At 34.5% G+C, this 14,196-nt stretch overlaps 1 protein-coding gene across 1 annotated transcript in view; it reads right to left on the bottom strand.

The window, feature by feature from the left end:
- LOC149173984 (O-fucosyltransferase 7-like) overlaps positions 1-14,196 on the bottom strand; it is a 75,567-nt gene that overhangs the window by 13,235 nt on the left and 48,136 nt on the right. Inside the window, exons 2-9 of the mRNA XM_089420699.1 lie at positions 11,023-11,118; positions 10,715-10,778; positions 10,558-10,625; positions 10,044-10,132; positions 9,731-9,914; positions 9,461-9,589; positions 1,696-1,829; positions 1,306-1,519 (exon numbers count right to left, since the gene is read on the bottom strand). Coding sequence (XP_089276825.1) covers positions 1,306-1,519; positions 1,696-1,829; positions 9,461-9,589; positions 9,731-9,914; positions 10,044-10,132; positions 10,558-10,625; positions 10,715-10,778; positions 11,023-11,118 — 978 coding nt within the window. The remainder of the gene's footprint in view (positions 1-1,305; positions 1,520-1,695; positions 1,830-9,460; positions 9,590-9,730; positions 9,915-10,043; positions 10,133-10,557; positions 10,626-10,714; positions 10,779-11,022; positions 11,119-14,196) is intronic.

The raw sequence follows: 14,196 nt of genomic DNA on the forward strand, positions 1-14,196 counted from the left end.
CTTGTTTTTACTTTTATTTTTATTTTTTTTGGTAGTGAGGTTTTTATTGATTTGCATATTTAAAAAAGAAGGTCAATATTTTGCATTTTCCATATTTTACATATTTATACATCGTTAATTCAATTTTCAATCCAAATGAAATAATTGTCTCTAAAAAACAAATATAAAATTATATATAAAAAAGACAAAAATAAAAAAGTGTTAAAAAAAATTTATCTTATAAACCATAAAACACTTTGGAAAAAAAAAAAAAACAAAATTATATACATATATATATATATATATATATATATATATATATATATATATATATAAGTCGATAAAAATTGAGAAATTAAAAGAAAAAAAACATTAGCAAAACCAGGAATAAAATTTTAAAAACAAACTAGTTTAAAAAAAAAATAGAAAATTAACCAAAAAATAAATTAAAAAAACTAATAAAATAAGTATTTAAAAAAAGGGTTAAAAAAATTATCTCACAAAAAAAAACAATAGCAAAACTGGAAAAAAAAAAAAAAAAAAAAAAAAAAACTAGTTTAGAAAAAGAAATAGAAAATTAACGAAAAAAAATTGAAAAAATAGTAAAATTAATATTAAAAAAACAAAAAAAAATTCAAAATAAAAAAAAAAAACAAAAAATACGTAATTTTTATTTAAAAAAAAATGTAATTATTTTTTATTAAGCATACATATTTTATTTTATATATATATATATATATATTAATTTTTTATTTTTTTTTAAACAACCTTTTTTATTATTTAAAAAAAACTATAATTTTTTTAAAACAATTTTTATTTTTATTTTTATTTTCCCCCTAAAAATACAAATTATTAAATCTACGTTTTATATTTAAAAAAATAAAAAAATAAATAAAACCTAAATTTAAAAAAAAAAATTTACATTTCTTTTTTTATTTAAAAAAAATTAATAAAATTAATTTTCTTTTTAGAACAATTCTTTTTTATTAAAAAAAAAAATTAAAACTTTTTTTTTAAACATTTTTTTTGTTTTTTATTTAAAAATATAAATAATAAAAAAAATGATTTTTTAAAAAAAATTATATATATTTTTTATTTAAATATTAAAAAAAATTTAAAAATTTAAAAAATTTAAAAATTAACGTTTTGTTTTTAATTATTAAAAAGGAAAATTTACGCGCCGCCCATCGGCCGCCCGTGGTGGCGCGGCGGTGGGCGGAGGGGGCTGCGTGTGAGACATTTATTCATTTTTTTGTCCAGAAATTTTCAGTGCCTTCATTAGAAACATAACAAACACAATGAAAAGCAACCAAGACATTTGTCTACCTTTCTTATCAATGTTGGAAACCGAGATGCAAGCTCAGCCATTCTATGATCACCACCATATATCTCTCCAGCAGCAATATAGATTGGGGTGCTTGGTGGATAACCAAGAGCCTCAAGGAAAATGCCAACCTCTTTTGGAGTAAGCGGACATAGTCCCTTAGCCCTCTGTTCTGTGGAATTTATCTCCTTGACCTTCCAGTATGGTGTGCTCTCTCTAGAATAAATCCAAGTTTTATATGATTATAAAACTCCATCTACTAAAAACATCTCACTAGCTTCAACTACAAACAATTGCCTTGCCTCCATTAACAACAAAAGGCTGTAAACAAGACCGATATAATCACTGATTAGCTAGACTCTAGAGGAAAGAGAAAAATAAATAAAAAATACCTTATGGCCATTAGTTCATCAGCTTCAGCAGCTGTTAAGCCATAGGTACATCCACTGAAAGCCAGCATGTCTTTCTCATAGCGTAAATGCAAGGCTATGTATGGGCCATATGATCTCATCCTCTCAACTAATAACTGCAGGTTATATTGACATTTGATGCGGGAGCATGTGACTCAGAGGGGAAGAATCTTCCAAATTATTCCAAAAATCCAAAAAAAATTACAGGCAAGGGAGTGGGGTCCTTTAGCCTGCAATTTCTATGTTTTTTTAGTTAAAAATTAGAATAAATCTAGCAATAAATCATGCTAATTGTAACAGAGCTTTCAAGCTTTAAATCACCTGTAAAGCATGCTTTTCTTGTATTGGATAAGGACGAGAGGGCCTATCCTTAATTATAAATAAGATGGCAGCAAAGCTCTCATCAGATAGAGGAGAGGGGCGAGTGCCTTAGCGTTAGTTGGAAATTTTGTTCCTTGGTGTCTCTTATTTAATGATTCTGTAAATTGCTTGCATAACTTATTTTGTTGAATCGGTGACTGGACTTCCTTGAGCTGCCAGTACTTTATATTAATTACAGAAATCGATTCCCTTTCTTTTTATGTTGTTCCAGGCTTGAATTCCGGTTGTATATATGCCTCTGTCTACACTTGGAGTTCTTGTGGCTTTATTAATTGACTATAATGGATTTGCAACTTTAAAACGGTCTTGATTCTTCAATGGCACATATGGTTTGATATCGTAGTTGTTCTTGCGATCTCCATTTGATGGTTTTAGCGAAGGAAAAATCTATGACCATAAGCCTCAACCTCGTGGTTATAATATATGGCACCGTAGTGCTCTGTTCATAAAGACCTCTGTTGAGAAGCAATAGCACAACAAGGAGCGGTTCCGGATTTGAGAACAACCCTTATAAGCCGCAGATATATATCATAGAGTCTGGTGGATAATGCGTTTGGAGCCGACGTGATATAAAATTGAATTGATATATATTTCGCTGAGTCCACCATCGGGGAAGCAGCAAAGCTGGAATTAGAATGACCAGCGAATTGCGGAACCAGCGAAGTATAAAACCTTGTCTATAGTTGTATCGGGTCCGGAGGGAGAAGGATTGTCAAGCGATCGCCGAATTATATAATGGAACAAATATAAAGAGCGCAGGCAGAATTGCGACTTGTATATGTATTTCAACTTTAAATTACGGCAAACAGAGATATATTTATATAAGTGGGTTCGGTCCATGATTTAAGAGCCTTCATCCATGACTAAAGCCAACGCATACAACCAGTGTGTTATATTTATAAACGAGTCTAGCATATGGCAATACCGTTGTCTTTGGTGAGGTCGATGTATTAATACGAGCCTTTGTTGATAATAAAGGTGTCGTGGATATATGTGTAGACATATATATGTTGTGCGTATCTCTTTTAAGAATTCCGTTAAAAGGCCACGGTTTGACGATAAGGCTCAACGGTGGGTTTGTTTTTTTTTAAATGAAATATAAGTTTGATGACTGATGCACTCAGGCCTTAAGGAAAAGAGATTGACGAAGACGTTGAAGAGCTTACTAGCATATTAGGGAGACTGTCCCTAATGCCTGCAACCCTGCCATCATTAGTGGTATGAGAGCCCACAACTGACATTGAATTGAATCTCAGGAGCAGAAGAAGGATGGCTTTCAGAGTTGGAAGAGGACGAGGACGTGGTGGAAGAGGACGACCTGCTGCAAATGCTGAATTATTTGAATCAGTGGAGGAGTTGCGAGCTAGAGTGGATGCTTTAACTACAGATCGAAATATAGATGATGGAGATGTCAGTGAGCCTGAAATGGAAGCTGCTGAAGAAGAGGAAGCTGTACAGGTTACTCCTGAGATGAGATTCTTCCAGTCAGTGTTAAAATCCACAGCCAGGCCATGGAACCAATTAGTACCAGTATATCAAGGAGGATTGAATCCAGAAGAATTGATCGACTGGATTAACAACATGGAGAAATTCTTCGATTACGAAGAAACAGAGGATGAGAAGAAAGTGAAGTTTGCTGTCACCAAATTAAAAGGCCATGCAGCACTTTGGTGGGATGGTGTGCAGGTGGAAAGGAAGAGACTTGGTAAGTAGCCAATCAAGAACTGGAGCCGAATGGTAGCAAAGTTAAGAGGTAAGTTCTTGCCAAGTAATTATCAGCAAACATTGTTTAGACAAATGCAAAATCTTAGAGAGAGAGTTTTAACAGTAAAAGAATATACAGAAGAGTTTTATAAAGTGAGTATAAGAGCTGGAGAAGCCCAAGACACAGATGAGAAGGTGGCTAGATATATGAGTGGCCTCATAATGGACATTCAGGATGAAATAAGCCTGTTGTCTCCTAAAAGAGTAGAGGAAGCTTATCAGATAGCACTGAAAGCGGAGGAAAAGCTCATAAGGAAGCAGTCTGCCAAAGGGAGAGGGACTTTCAGAGGAAAAGGAAGTCAAGGTGGTAGAGGTAGATCTATAGTACCTAGAGATGGAGCTAGTAGCAGCTCAACCCAGCATGCACCCAGAGAAGGTGATGCAAGAGGCAAAGGGAGTTTTTCCAGAGGAAGAGGAGGCAGAGGAAGAGGCAGAGAAATAAGATGTTACAGGTGTAACAAACTGGGACACAGAGCTTTTGAATGCCCAGAGAATGCTGACACAAAGCAGAGGAATGCAATTGTTGCTCCAGCTGAAGTAGAAGCACCAGCGGCAGTGGTGGTAGAAGAGGAAAACACACCAGAAAGGGGAGAATCTCTGGTGGTAAATAAATTTCTACTTAAGCCAGTGAAAGAGGTGGCTGCTGAACCGCCACAAAGGAAAAATTTGTTCAGGACAGTGTGCAAAGTCCAAGGGAAATGTTGCCAGATGATCATTGATAGTAGCAGCACTGATAATTTGGTCTCTACAGAGGTAGTGGAGAAATTGAGGCTGAAGACAATGAAGCATCCAACACCTTATAAGGTGTCATGGTTACAAAAGGGACATCAACTGTTGGTAAGTGAACAGTGTGAAGTAGAATTTCAAGTGGGCAAGTACAAGGATAAAATTGTTTGTGATGTGATGCCTATGGACGTGTGTCACATATTGCTTGGGAGGCCTTGGCAATATGACATAGGAGCCATACATGACGGGAAGCGGAACACCTACAAGTTTGGAAAAGATGGTGTTAATCATACATTGTTGCCTTTGCAAGAAGAAGATATACCGGGATAGAAGACTGATCCAAAAACTCTGTTGCTTGGGGGGGAGGAATACTTGAAACAGATTGGAGAAAATGAGGTAAATTTTGCTATGATTTGCAAGCCCAAGGTAATATTGACTTCTACTAAAATTTCTGAATTACCCATTGAAATTCAAGAAATGCTGGAGAATTATTGTGATATTATTGTTGATGATTTGCCTAATGAATTACTGCCAATTCGAAAAATCAGTCCCCATATAGACTTGATTCCTGGAGCAAGTCTACCTAACAAAGCAGCATATAGAATGACTCCTGCAGAAAATGAGGAAGTTAAAAAGCAGGTGCAAGAATTGCTTGACAAGGGGTTAATTAAAGAAAGCCTGAGTCCTTGTGCAGTGCCAACAGTGCTGAGCCCGAAGAAAGATGGAGGCTGGAGAATGTGTATAGATTCAAGAGCCATTAATAAGATCACAATCAGGTACAGATTTCCATTACCCAGAATTGAAGATTTACTGGATTGTTTATCTGGCGCAAAATATTTTTCGAAGTTAGATCTTAAAAGTGGTTATCATCAGATAAGGATAAGAGAAGGGGATGAATGGAAAACCGCTTTTAAGACCAATGAGGGATTATATGAATGGAGAGTAATGCCTTTTGGGCTGTCCAATGCACCAAGTACATTCATGAGGCTTATGAATGAAGTCCTCAAAGAATTCATTGGTAAATTTGTAATCGTATATCTGGATGATATATTAGTCTATAGCAGATCCAAGGAAGAACACTTGAGGCATTTAAATTATGTTCTACAGAAGCTGCAGCAAGAAAAATTATTGTTGAATCTGAAGAAGTGTTTATTTATGAAAGAAGAGCTGGTGTACTTGGGATTTTTTATCTCAGCTGAAGGATTGAAGATGGATCCAGAAAAGATCAAAGAAATTGTGGAGTGGCCTTCACCCAAGAGTATTTTCGAGGTAAGGAGTTTTCATGGTCTTGCTAGTTTCTACAAAAAATTTATTAAGAATTTTAGTAAGATTAATGCACCCATTATTGAGACCATAAAGAAAGATAAACAGCCATTCAAGTGGACTGCTAAAGCAGAGAGAAATTTTCAGCTGTTGAAAAGGAAAATAACTGAAAAGCCTGTTTTGGTTCTTCCTGATTTTAACAAAACTTTTCAAGTTAAGTGTGATGCCAGTGCAGAAGCAATTGGGGGAGTTTTGAGCCAAGAAGATAGACCAATAGCTTACTTCAGTGAAAAGCTAAATGAGGCAAAAAGAAAGTATTCTTCTTATGATAAAGAGTTTTATGCGGTTGTACAGGCACTAAAGAAGTGGAGGCATTATTTAATGTCGAAAGAATTTATTCTTTACTCAGATAATCATGCATTGCAGTTTATAATGCAACAGCCAAAACTCAGCCAGGGACATGCCAAATGGGTAGAATATCTTCAAGGCTTTCATTTTGTGTTGAAACATATAACTGGACAGTCAAATAAAGTTGCAGATGCCTTAAGTAGGAGGAGTATATTGCTGCAAGAAAGTCAAATCCAAGTGTTGGGTTTCGATTTTCTTAAAGAATTATATGAGACCGATTCAGATTTTAAGGAGGCATATGAGGCTTGTAAGAATCCTGTTTTGGCGGACAGGAGCAAGTGGCTGGATTATTTTATATAAGATGGACTGTTATTCAAGAAAAATCAGCTATGCATACCCAGCTGTTCAATGAGAGAAAATTTAATTAAAGAGAAGCATAGTGGAGGACTTGCAGGACATTTTGGTAGAGAAAAGACCTTTGAACAGCTCAACAGATTTTACTTCTGGCCGAAAATGAAATCTGAAGTAGAGAAGTATGTAAGGAATTGTAAAGTCTGTCAGTATGCAAAAGGAAGGAGCTAGAACACAGGGTTGTATATTCCATTGCCAATTCCAGATAGGCCTTGGGATATGATAAGTATGGATTTTGTGCTAGGATTGCCAAAGACTCAAAGAGGCTATGATTCAATTTTTGTGGTAGTGGACAGATTTTCAAAAATGGCACATTTTATTCCATGTTATAAAACTAGTGATGCTTCTCATATTGCTAACTTGTTTTTTAAAGAAATTGTAAGATTACATGGATTACCCAAAAGTATTGTGTCAGACAGGGATTCAAAGTTCGTTGGAAATTTCTGGAGAACACTATGGAAGAAGCTAGGAACTAAATTAAATTTCAGTTCTACCTATCATCCACAGACTGATGGACAGACTGAGGTTGTGAATAGAAGTTTAGGCAATCTTTTGAGGAGTCTTACTGCAGAGCATCCAAAGAAATGGGATCAAGTGTTACCACAAGTTGAATATGCATATAATGATTCACCAAACAGAAGCACAGGACAGATCCCATTCCATATTGTCTATGGAATGCACCCAAGGGGAATATCTGAATTAAGAAATCTGGGAAAAGAAGAATTAAGAAGTGGAGAAGGTGAAGACTTTGCTTCAAGAATGCAGGCAATACATGAACAGGTGAAACAACAACTACAGGACAGCAACATCAAATATAAAACCAGGGCAGACATGAGGAGAAGAGAAATGAATTTTGAAGTTGGAGACTTGGTTTTAGCACACCTCAGAAAGGAGAGATTTCCAAAGGGAGAATATAACAAATTAAAATCCAAGAAAATTGGACCATGCAGAATACTGAGGAAATTCTCTGCAAATGCTTATGAGATTGAATTACCACCTGGTGTGGGAATATCACCAATTTTTAATGTTGCAAACCTGTACAAGTATGAGAATGAAGTTGCAGAAGACACAGCACAAGATCAAGAGACTCCAGAGATTGACTGGGTGAAACAGTTACCCACAGCCAAGAATTTACAGCCAGAAAGAATTCTGGACAAGAAATTGTATAAGAAGACAAGAGCACGGGAGTATTTCCAGTATCTGGTAAAATGGAAGGGACAGCCGATTACTGAAGCTACTTGGGTTACAGAAGACATTCTACAGAAATTGGGAAAATCTGTAGATGAACTCATGGACAGGAGCCCATGAAGATTTTTGTCCTCAGGAGTCTGATGCGGGAGCATGTGACTCAGAGGGGAAGAATATTCCAAATTATTCCAAAAATCCAAAAAAAATTACAGGCAAGGGAGTGGGGTCCTTTAGCCTGCAATTTCTATGTTTTTTTAGTTAAAAATTAGAATAAATCTAGCAATAAATCATGCTAATTGTAACAGAGCCTTCAAGCTTTAAATCACCTGTAAAGCATGCTTTTCTTGTATTGGATAAGGACGAGAGGGCCTATCCTTAATTATAAATAAAATGGCAGTAAAGCTCTCATCAGACATAGGAGAGGGGCGAGTGCCTTAGCATTAGTTGGAAATTTTGTTCCTTGGTGTCTCTTATTTAATGATTCTGTAAATTGCTTGCATAACTTATTTTGTTGAATCGGTGACTGGACTTCCTCGAGCTGCCAGTACTTTACATTAATTACAGAAATCGATTCCCTTTCTTTTTATGTTGTTCCAGGCTTGAATTCTGGTTGTATATATGCCTCTGTCTACACTTGGAGTTCTTGTGGCTTTATTAATTGACTGTAATGGATTTGCAACTTTAAAGCGGTCTTGATTCTTCAATGGCGCATATGGTTTGATATCGTAGTTGTTCTTGCGATCTCCATTTTATGGTTTTCGCGAAGGAAAAAGCTATGACCATAAGCCTCAACCTCGTGGTTATAATATATGCCGGCGTAGTGCTCTGTTCATAAAGACCTCTGTTGAGAAGCAATAGCACAACAAGGAGCGGTTCCGGATTTGAGAACAACCCTTATAAGCTGCAAATATATATCATAGAGTCCGATGGATAATGCGTTTGGAGCCGATGTGATATAAAATTGAATTGATATATATTTCGCTGAGTCCACCATCGGGGAAGCAACAAAGCTGGAATTAGAATGACCAGCGAATTGCGGAACCAGCGAAGTATAAAACCTTGTCTATAGTTGTATCGGGTCCAGAGGGAGAAGGATTGTCAAGCGATCGCCGAATTATATAATAGAACAAATATAAAGAGCGCAGGCAGAATTGCGACTTGTATATGTATTTCGACTTTAAATTAGGGCAAACAGAGATATATTTATATAAGTGGGTTCGGTCCATGATTTAAGAGCCTTCATCCATGACTAAAGCCAACGCATAAAACCGGTGTGATATATTTATAAACGAGTCTAGCATATGGCAATACCGTTGTCTTTGGTGAGGTCGATGCATTAATACGAGCCTTTGTTGATAATAAAGGTGCCGTGGATATATGTGTAGACATATATATGTTGTGTGCATCTCTTTTAAGAATTTCGTTAAAAGGCCATGGTTTGACGATAAGGCTCAACGGTGGGTTTGTTTTTTTTAAATGAAATATAAGTTTGATGACTGATGTGCTCAGGCCTGAAGGAAAAGAGATTGACGAAGACGTTGAAGAGCTTACTGGCAGATTAGGGAGACTGTCCCTAACGCCTGCAACCCCGCCATCAACATTCAATTACTGCTAAAGAAAAACTTAAATTGTAGAAAATGCAAACATGTGAAAAGATTTAGTTTACTTTTCCCATTGCTTCAATATGTGGGGCAAAACGCAAAGCATCATAGTGCACTCGGCAACGCAACTTCTGGATATCTGGGGGTAAGTTATTATTTGCAAGGCGAGAATCTGATTTGGCAGCTCGAATCACCTGCAAAACCAAGCATTTTTGTGTATTAATTAAATAGGAAGACACATAAGTCAATCATAAAACAGAGATCTAAATAAACATGCTGAATAGAAACTCCACATGAACCATCAATTTTCCACAGTCAGTAAGGGCAGAACTGACATTATATTCCTGCCACAGAGGAGCTATCTCCTCCTGATAGTATTCCATGCCATACCAACTTTGGAAATGCTTTACTACTTTGGTGAAAGATGAGAACTCCTTTGGAAGTTTCTTTACAATTCTGACGTCATTTGCCAAAGCATTTATAAAATAATGCTCCTCATCAAAAACATCAGAAAAATTGCTGCAACATTTGAATTTTCCACCATTGCAAATAGTGAGACCAAAATGAATTTGTGGAGGCACAACAGAGAGTTTCCTTTCACCACATTATATCAAAAGCTTTTACACAAATAAAAAATGGTATCCTCACCTTGAGTCCTGCCAGAATGATCCTTTGTCCAGCTTTGGAATTACTAATGTAGCATTGATAATGCGGGCCACTGCGACCATGTCACAGATCTGCAAATTCAAGACAACCAATGACCACTGCCATCTTGTAAATGCATATAAAAGATTTTATTCATGAAATATTTTGAGTCTTATTGGACAAAGAGCATCTGAAAATAAACATGAATAACAGGATTGGATATTCAATTGAAAATGCAAAATGAGAATCAGAAGATAAGCATTATAACAAGATTGAAACTTGTACAAGCAAGTCATTCACATGAAAATGTAAACTCTTTCCCATCCATTCATACCAATCATTTAAAAGTGATAAGTTACAACTTGCAGTAATCCTTTCAGAAAGATCATATGCTTCTCCCTAGTTTATTGAAAATAGCAAAAGGGGAGACCTGTATTGCTAGAGTGTATGAACAATAAGCGCAACTTTGTTGCTCTATCATTACGGGGGATAACAGATTTCAAATGCATGCACTTACACCAGCTCGCATTTGATTCAGCCCGTCATTTGTGTACACCAGTAAGTAGCCTCGAGACTCTCCAGGAGCTGTAAGTAAAGAATATTCAGATACAAATAAAGATTATATCATTATACATTGTGCAATCCAAGAAGCATCTTTGATTGATGAAACCCACCTTCATATGACTCACTAGGCTTCACACATGGTTTAAAACCTCGGCTTGGTGCAGGCTTCCATAACTTTCCATAACCCGGCCATTCACCCACACCATCCAATTGTCAAGTCTAGGGGAGTGAAAACATGAAAAGATGAACAACTTTGAGGCACTATCCATGAATATTCATTTGACCTGGCAATGGACGAATAGGTGGCCACAAACATGTATTCCAATAAACTTGAAAGTGACCATTTGTTAATAGTACAACTTGAACATTCATAATATCATGACATCCAAATAAATCAGGCTAAAGTAGAATGAAGCACCTTTTGAGAATTTTGCGCCAATCTAGATAAATGTGGAGTGGTCGATTCCCTTGTCCAACTTAATTTGCTACTGCTCTGCACACCAAATTCACCTTGCTGCAAAATGAAGCTAAAATGGATGTCAGTGATATAGTTTTTGCAATCAAGATCAAGATAGATCACAAAAATCTAGGTTTCAACTTTCTACAATGGAAATGGCAATGAAATTACCCATATTGTTTACAATTGCAGAAAACATCACAAGTCATGACTGACTAGACTGATGAAATATAAGAACAGAAATGTCATTGGAGACATCTCCATGACAACAGAGGTTTGTACTCGATAAAATTTCTAGTTAGTTAGTACCAAGTATCTAAGATTGGATACGAGCTCGAATTTCTAACTGAGTTGTCCAAGTAAGTTGGCCAGACCTCAAAGGAAAGGGAAAAGAAGATGGCATTGGAAGTGCAGCCCCCTCCGCCCACCGTCTTGCCATCACAGGTGGCCCGCCGATTCCCGGAATCGACGACCCGCCCACCGGCCGCTCGTGGTGGCGCGGCGGTGGGCGGAGGGGCTGCGTGCAACAGCCCCCTCCACCCACCGCCGCGCCACCACGGGCGGCCGGTGGGCGGCCCGTAATTTTTTTTTAATAATTAAAAAAAAACGTTAATTTTTAAATTTTTTAAATTTTTAATTTTTTTTAATAATTTTTTAATATTGAAATAAAAATATATATATATATATATATATATATATAATTTTTTTTTTAAATCATTTTTTTTTATTATTTATATTTTTAAATAAAAAACAAAAAAAATGTTAAAAAAAAAGTTATAATTTTTTTTTAATAAAAAAAGAATTGTTTAAAAAAGAAAATTAATTTTTTTTAAATAAAAAAAGAAATGTAATTTTTTTTTTTAAATTTAGGTTTTATTTATTTATTTATTTTTTTAAATATAAAAAGTAGATTTAATAATTTGTATTTTTAGGGAAAAAATAAAAATAAAAATAAAAATTGTTTTTAAAAAATTATAATTTTTTTTTAAATATAAAAAAGGTTGTTTAAAAAAAAAATTAAATTTTAATATATATATATATATATATATTTAAATAAAATATGTATCTGTAATAAAAAATAATTACATTTTTTTTTTTTTAAATTACGCATTTTTTTTTTTTTTTTTTTTTTTATAATTTGAATTTTTTTTTTTTTTTAATATTAATTTTAGTAGTTTTTCAATTTTTTTCGTTAATTTTCTATTTTTACTTACTTAGTATATATATATATATATATATATATTTTGTTTTTTTGTTTTCTAAATTTTTTTATGGTTTGTGAGATAATATTTTTTAACATTTTTTATTTTTTTATTTTTATTTTATATATATATTTTTATATTTGTTTTTTAAGTAATCAACATTTTAATCTTAATTTTAGTAATTTTTATCCTTTTTTTGCTAATTTTCTATTTTTGTAGATCTAGTTGGTTTTTCATTTTAATTTTTAGTTTTTTAGTTTTTCCTTAATTTTTATTTTTTATTTTTCTATTTTCACCTACTTAATTTTTTTGTTTTTTTAAATGTTTTTTTTTTCTTTTCCATTTTTTTTTGGGCAATTTTTTTTTATGTTTTACAAGATAAATCTTTTTCTTTTTTCTCTCCATTTTTTTAAATATTTTTTTTACTATTTAATTGTTTATAGTTTTTTTTTTTTTAGTTTTTTAATTCTTATCATTAATTTTGTTTTTTTTACATTTTTATGATTGACTTTTTTTTTTTTGTTTTTTATTTTTATTTTATATTTTCCTTTTAGTATATATTTTAATCTATGTTTTGTTATTTTTTTTTAACTCTTTTTTTTTGTGTTTTTTCATTGTTTTAATTTTTATTTTTTTTTATTTTTTTATGTTTTCATTATTTTTTAAAATTTAATGTTTTTCGGGTTCATGATAAAATATTTTACACCATTATTTCTAAATGTTGAAATTTTACTGTTGAAAAAAAAAGTGTTCTCCCAGCATCAACACTTTTCGTTTTGAGGGTGTTTTTTGGATATTTTTTGCTCAAAAAAATTGTTTTCACCGCCATTTTTAAAACATGTTGAAAATTTACCCAAGAAAAAAAAAGGTGTTATTCCAGCATCAACACTTTTCATTTTTAGCACTGTTTTTGATGTTTTTTCGAGGTTTTTTTTGCTAGAGTTCCCGTTTTGAGTTTATAGTTCCCGTTTCATAGTTTACATTGTTCTTTGAAGATGGATCTCCCAACATACAAGATCTCTCTCACTCATAAGTTTTACACAAGATTAAGGGCACTTCACAACCTTCCACACACTATCAACAATCCCACACTTGTCACACTCACACCAGCTATCTAGCAAACTCACAAACACTAACAGCACTGCTACACTAGCCAACTATCAGAAAACTAGCAATGCATAGCAATGATGACAGTTTAAATAGGAGAAGGAGTCTCCATGAAAGGTGGAAGAGTGAGGTTATCCCAAAGGAAGGTAGCAAAATTGATGGAACTGCCATGCCAGAGAAAGGAGGGTGATACAAACTATGCCAACAACCAGGTCTGGAGTCATCTGGAAGGTCGACTGTTGGAACAATTTCGCCTAATCTGGATCATCGCGGAGGCATAACTAATCTATAGCGCTGACATCGCTAGTGAGTAATGTAGCTAGTCAGATCATCGCTAAAGATTATAAGTAACCTTGTGTTGGGACATGAAATCTGACCATCGTGGGAATCAGATATACCTCTGCGCTGGCAGCACATTTGGACTGTTTATGAGCGCCCTTCAGCACGTATATTTAGTCCACAGACGCAATGAGGTAGATAACTTAGGAAAAATGGGTATGTTGGCAGCACAAGAGAGCATTTGAGCATGGTTGAATTGGACACATAACACAGTAGAAGGACTGGAGTGAAGACAGTGACAAATTATTGTGTAACAGATGCCCCCTAAAGTACAAAGCCTGAGAGAGTGGGAGGGGTGAAATTCTTTACAAAACTGACTGAGCTAGAACACCTTCGGGAAGAACCTGCATGCAATTACAACTGATATCTCTGATGATGAAATACATGTAGTCTAGGCATGGGCGCAACCATCCAAAAGACATATGAAATAGGTCTGTGGTATGGACGTGGCCATCCAGCTAATTAGACCATAATGATAAAGGTATGG

Source organism: Pinus tabuliformis, chromosome 4_1, assembly GCF_031772625.1.
Source record: "Pinus tabuliformis cultivar Carrire ecotype Pingquan chromosome 4_1, CPIR1, whole genome shotgun sequence".
NCBI classification, from domain to species: Eukaryota; Viridiplantae; Streptophyta; class Pinopsida; order Pinales; family Pinaceae; genus Pinus; species Pinus tabuliformis.